The sequence below is a fragment of the Egretta garzetta genome, unplaced genomic scaffold (genome assembly GCF_000687185.1).
Source record: "Egretta garzetta isolate BGI_Z169 unplaced genomic scaffold, ASM68718v1 scaffold445, whole genome shotgun sequence".
In the NCBI taxonomy this organism is placed as follows: domain Eukaryota; kingdom Metazoa; phylum Chordata; class Aves; order Pelecaniformes; family Ardeidae; genus Egretta; species Egretta garzetta.
In genome coordinates this window covers 1261993-1268081 of record NW_009259855.1, presented here as the reverse complement: position 1 = coordinate 1268081, position 6089 = coordinate 1261993, and the positions used below count along the sequence as shown (strand labels likewise).

Below are 6089 nucleotides of genomic sequence, written 5' to 3'. Positions count from 1 at the left end.
CAAGTACATTTTCACACGTTTTTGGCTCATCGTACGTATCAGAGATGGTAATCACAGAGAATCAAAAGCAGCAGTGACAAAGGTGGGATAATAAAACACTTCTGAAAACCACAATTTCGTAATCTTTATTTTAAACAGTTTGCTAACTTTGAAAGGAAGCTGGGAAAAGCCTAGTTTAAATGAAGAAATTATTTCCAACAACCTTCAGAGTTGCTTTTTCTAGCTGTTGAGCAGTTTGCTGTAATTCCAGGAGTAGCCTTTGAGGAAGACAACCCATGAGATAGAAGATTTGTTAGAATCTCTCTTTTCTAGAAACTGAGCAACATTTGCAATCAGTTATTAGAGCGCTGTGTAGATCTATCTGAAAAACAGTGTTGGTCGTAATTACAGAGAAAAAAGCTTACGTCCAGCTCTGCTGCTTAGGTTTCTTTGCAGAGCTCTGTCTGTTCTGGTTGTACAGACAGACAGACTGCAGCTGGCTCTAGGAAGGGAGAGATGCAAAGAGCTTCCCAATTCCTTCTGCTCATGGTGTGGTGGCTCTCTGGTATTTCCATGCCTTCCCAGGGGCAAAGCCTTCTCCGCTTAGGTGGCCCAGGGGCCAAGGATCATGGTGAAGTGCTGTTTCACGCTCCCCAGCAGGCAGGGACTATGCACCGGCTGTGTTTGGAAAGTGGCTTCCACCTCTGTCCAGCTCACAGCGGCAACAGGAGATTGTTGAATCTAAGAAGATCTGTTGGAGCGAAAATGACCGCTCAAGGCTGTATCAAGGTTTAGCGCAGAAGTAAAAAAGGTTTAGCTGTGGAAAAGGAGTGCATGCAACAGAGAGCAGCCGTGTTTACCTCCAATGCTAAGCGTAACTAACCCCTTGGTCTTCTGCTCAGAAAGCAGATTTCCAGTTCAGTGATACCCCTCAGGCCTGTCAGCTGTGGGTTTCTCTCTAATGAACCAAAGGAGGGTTCACCACGGGGAGAAGACCTCTGCAAAAAGAAAAGGCTGTGAATCTGTTATAACTTGGGCATTACCCATTGTCTCTTTCTCTTGCCTTCTCCCTAACACTTTATTAATAACATAAGGGGCAGAATAGGGCAGGGAACAATGAGACTGAAATTCTCTGAGATCAAGACCTTGCAGCCTCGTTAGAGAGGCAGTTTTAGCGTTGGAAGGCAGGAGCAGTTCTGACAGATCACTGGCTTTTCTTGGCAAAAAAATTTGCCTCGGCCGTGATGAATATAGGACATAGCCCTTTGCATCTAATTTTAAAATTCTGGAAAAAGTAGCCTACGTCTGTCATTGCTCTAGGAGAGGAAAAATGTGTGGGGGAGAGACAGGAAAAGAGACAGCGAAGTTTGCGGTTCCCTAGCTGAGAGGTTCCAAAACGTAAGAGACCATCAGGACAAAACAATAATGCTCAGCCTTCAGAAAACCCGTGTGCTAATCTAATTGTTCAGCGAGGGCTTTGTGTGTCAGGCTGGCATCCTGAACCCAGCAACTGGCGTGGGAGGTGGAGGGCTTGCTGCCAGCCTTGATGTGAGTCCAGCTACGGAGCCCTGCCTGACACCTGCGCCGCCGCGCTCTCCCAGGCTCAGCCTGCCCACCGCTTCCCATCATGAGACTGTTTTCCAGTTGTTTATAACCCTGCCAGGCCTTAGATGTTCAGGCTAAAACTTTCCACGCCAGATGTCCGCCTCAAAACCAATTTAATAATTTTTCGCTTTCTCTGTCAAAATGCCTTGACCACAGTTGAGGATGAAGCTCCTTCTTTACTGGTGCAAAAACATTTTCCGGCAATCTTGTCTTTGTAAACGTCTGGCGTTTCCACGCTGTGGCTCACAGATGTGAAGTTTTGACACCTGAAGAACTTTTGTTGGCCCAGATATGTCTACTGCTATTTCTGCAGAAATCCACCCAAACATAGAAACCTCCAAGAGCAACAGCAGAGACCTGCTAGGGTTTAGCAGCTAGATGCTCAGCAGATGGGGCCTTTGCTGACCCCACCCCATTCAGGAGTGGAGCAGGACATGGCTGCAGGCCACTGCAGGTCCAGCCTGTGGGGCTGAGAGCAGAGGACCTACCCTTCCTCTCCCTCAGGCCACAGGGGTTGGGCAACCAGGGAAGGGAAGCTGCCAGATTTGCCTGTGGAAGGGGAAGGAGATGAACACTGATGGAAGAGGGGAAGACCTGGCCGAGGAGGCTGAGAGCATCCAGGGAGACCAGAACTAGAAACTGGGGCCAGGAAAAGGAAAGCTGGGAAGTTGTGACCACAGAGACAAAGCAAGAAGCTAGGGGTGGAGGAGGGAAGGGGCGACCACAGTCAGATGTGACTGGAAAGCAAAAGGATCCAGTAGGGCTGTCTCTGGGGAACTGGGACAGACTTCCCGAGGGGAAGCAGGACATCCCCACCCAGGGGGGAAGCAATTGGGAAGGAGGGCGGCACACAGAGCGCACGAACGGGAGCCCACTAGGGAAACCAACACCCTGGGTCCTCGAGGTGAGGGACCGCAGGTCAGATGCTGGGACTGGAACAGGTCGGGAATGGAGAGAGGAAGGAGGAACTGGGCCTGATGGGCAGGGGACAACCCACCTTGGTGTGCACACAGAAGGAAAGGGACCCTTGTACCCTTTCTGAAAGGGTTGTGAAAAGTCAAGCATGGCAGAGATACTTGCTGAATCACAGCAGCTTGTACATAAGCTTTTAAATGGTCACAGCATTAATCAGGATACTTGTGGGAAGGGGATAAAAGAGTATTTAAATCCTTAGCCACCCGAAACTCTATCGCATGATACCACACTGACACCACCTGATGCTTTAAACCATCAGCAGGTTTAAGACTTCACGTGCCCAGGGCAGAACTCAGCTACTTGAACTCATATAAAGGGGGAAGAGCAGTTGCTGGTGATTAACCCTTCTTGGGTCTCATTAATTGCACATTACCTGCATCCCCACCTTGTGGTTTTTATCCAGGCGATACTGCCATTGATCTTGAAAAACTTAAAAAAAAATAAGGTGTGGCAGGTGAATGCAATACATCATTCTTGTGTTCTGCAAATTCAATATGATGTGCAATTAGTAAGAATAAGCATAACCCTGTGTACCATTAAAGACTGTAACATGAAGGACATTTTGTGGGGTATATCCACATATGTACATACACGAAAGCCCACAGATCATGCGTACTAAAACAACTCAGAAATCTAACATACTGTGTAAAGCATTAAAAGAAAAATGATCAACAGCTTAGCCAAAAACCTCTGTCTACACAGAAAGAGCCGAAACAAGCGGAAAAACAGTCTTTGCCTTGTGGCAATCAGCAGCCACTGCATGTGAAACACAGCCCTTTTTACTATGATCCAGACGATACCTTCAGGATAGTCTTGGAAACTAACAGCGACTTGTTATTCTATACAGTACCCTGTGGCTAAGCTGGCTGCTTGAGAGTGGCAGCCAAATTTCAATGAAAACAATTACAGATGTACATATGTTGGATGGACAATCCTATTGCAGTGAATAGACTATAAACCAGTTTAAATTAGCAGGAAGAGCTCTTGCATTTATTCTAGGCAAAGTGGATATGGTTTCAAAATTTAATTAAAGGACTAACTAGTGGTTTACTATTACTCTGAATAAACTTGTGTGCCACGTGAGGACAGAATTATCATCGCTGCCAATTATGCAATGGTTACTATTCTATATTAGAAAGCACTTTCTGGTTTAAATGAAGTGATCCCTACTGGTAAGAAACCAGTGATTTGCCACGCAGTGCATAAAGGTAATGTATACAAGACTGATTACTCTGGTCCTAATGCCTTCAAAGAACTGATGGCTGAGGTTGTAAATTAAAAGCTTGTGAATGGTGAGCAGGCAAAGGAGTTAGTCATCAGTCATCCTGAGGCAGACATCGCTCACCACTGCTAACTTCTTGTGCTGGCAACAGCAGCCTGCAATTAAGCACATAACTTAGCATTTCTTTTCTAAAGCCCGGGTCAGCATGCAGTGCAGTTCACAGATGAGTGTGTGGTCATCTCCTGCAAGCGGGAGGTTTTGTGAACTGAAACAAAACTGTTAGCTTGTTTTGCTCTGTTAGTGAAAAAAAAATAATTTGTTCTGGACCACACACCAAATTAATCATTTTTGGACACACTGCACATGCAGAAACTTGTCCCAGTTTTTGTTCTGATTTTTCTAAATGATCGTGCTGGATGTTCTCACATTGTCTCAGAAAGTCAGATCTGAAAAATCCTGCTCTCAAGGTGAGGCTTCAGCTTAAATTTTGTTGCATGTATTATATTCAGAAGAAAGGTTAATTCCCAGGCAATGTGCTCTGTTATTACGGGTTGCTGCTTATTTTAAAGCCTTGGATAACATCTCCTAATAAAACAAAAGAAAAACTTTTCTCTACTTTCTGGCAAGCAAGTGAACAACTGATGAACACGTGTTTTTAGAGGAAAATTTTCAATAGCAGGATACTAATTCCCACAATTTTAAACACCCAAAATAAGAAAGTGTATTTAACAGGTATTCTAAATGCTCTGACTTGCATTTTTGGTTAGATTTTGCTTTTATTTTGCATGACTGACACTAAAAGTTTAACTTAAGAACAAAGTATACAAGAAGTACTTAAAAATAGCTAGTAAAAAGACATAAAATATTAAACAGCAAGTATGGATTTAACTTCTTTGTAGATTCTCTTTCCTCTATGACTGCTAAATATCTGTGCAACTAAACTATCACAAAAAAAAAAACCAAGCACCAAAACAGCAAAAAGACCAACCACCACCTTGCACGTTAAATGTATGTAACTCTGGCAATTTGGGTTGTTAAGAATGACAGTAAATAAAGATCACCTACCTTCACAGATCCATTCTCATATTCAGATCCTTGGAGCAGATGCAGAAAAGAAATTATGAAAATATTCACAGTTGCCCACGGTTTGTACATTCTGATGTTTAAAATCCACAGGTTACTACGCAGTCGTCGTCATACAGCTAGAGGCATCTGTTTCAAAATGCATTTCTCTATCAGCAATACAGAAAAGAAAAGCTTCCAGAATTTCCCTTATAAACTCACAAAGGATTCCAACATACGAGAGTAAATATCTGGCTCTTTACTGCTCAAAACAGTTGTAAGCTCATTTAGAGAATGTCATTTCTTAGAGCAGACTTCAGATACACTTGAAAGAAAATCATGATAAGGGGTTGAGTAGATATATATCTGTATGTATAGACATACACGCTCACAAGCGATCAGGTATGGATTCCAGTTACTGAAGTTAATATATCTTCCATCAAGGCACAAAGAGGCATTCAAAATCCATCTGTGGTCCAGAAAACGTAAGAAATCTGCTCTATTCTGTGCTCTGTGGTACAGCAGCCTTTTAAGATGGTAGTGTAATGGCCAATGTTTTGAGCTCGAGAGCTGTAATCCAACTCTGTATTAAAACTTTTTTCACAACCTTCATGGAAGCTTGCAGAAGCATGTGTCTTAAATCTGATACAGACTTTGGCAGTAACACAGTCAAATTTTGGCTCTAATCCCATTTTGTCCCTACCAATAGCATAGCAGTTTTTAAACTAACTGATGCAATCTAGACTCCCATTATTTTAAAGAAGATTACCTGAAACATGAAACTTCAGCACACGTTCTTACACAGCACACATATTTTGAGTTACTTCTTTAAAAAAAAAAAAAAAGAAGAGAGGAAGGGAAAGGAAAAGAGAAATGCTGACTTTCTTTAATGTGTTCTATCTTATGTGGCATAGGGTTTTCTGAGTAGATTTCAGAAAGGAAAGTTAAAAACTATCTTTGACAACAAGCAGGATTTTTATTTTTTTAATGAAAGCCCATGAAGCTACAGATACAAAAGGAAAAAAAATCTGTTTTTATTGCAGGTCATTATTTCTGCCCCAAGATGTGCATGCATTTTCTCTCTGTATTTCCACAGCTGAAAAACAAAACGGAGCTCTAACATGTAAAATTATACCATAGACAAAGGCTCTGATAATTACGCATGTTAAATCTGTGCAGCTGTACTCATATAATGTATTGTGTTCAGGAGGGTAGTTCTGCTCTCACATGGCTTAGGGTTTGCAGA

At 42.7% G+C, this 6089-nt stretch overlaps 1 protein-coding gene across 1 annotated transcript in view; it reads right to left on the bottom strand.

Moving 5' to 3' along the window:
* VEGFD (vascular endothelial growth factor D) overlaps positions 1-4936 on the bottom strand; it is a 30048-nt gene extending 25112 nt beyond the window's left edge. Inside the window, exon 1 of the mRNA XM_009639963.2 lies at positions 4847-4936. Coding sequence (XP_009638258.1) covers positions 4847-4936 — 90 coding nt within the window. The remainder of the gene's footprint in view (positions 1-4846) is intronic.
* Positions 4937-6089: the final 1153 nt, after the last annotated feature.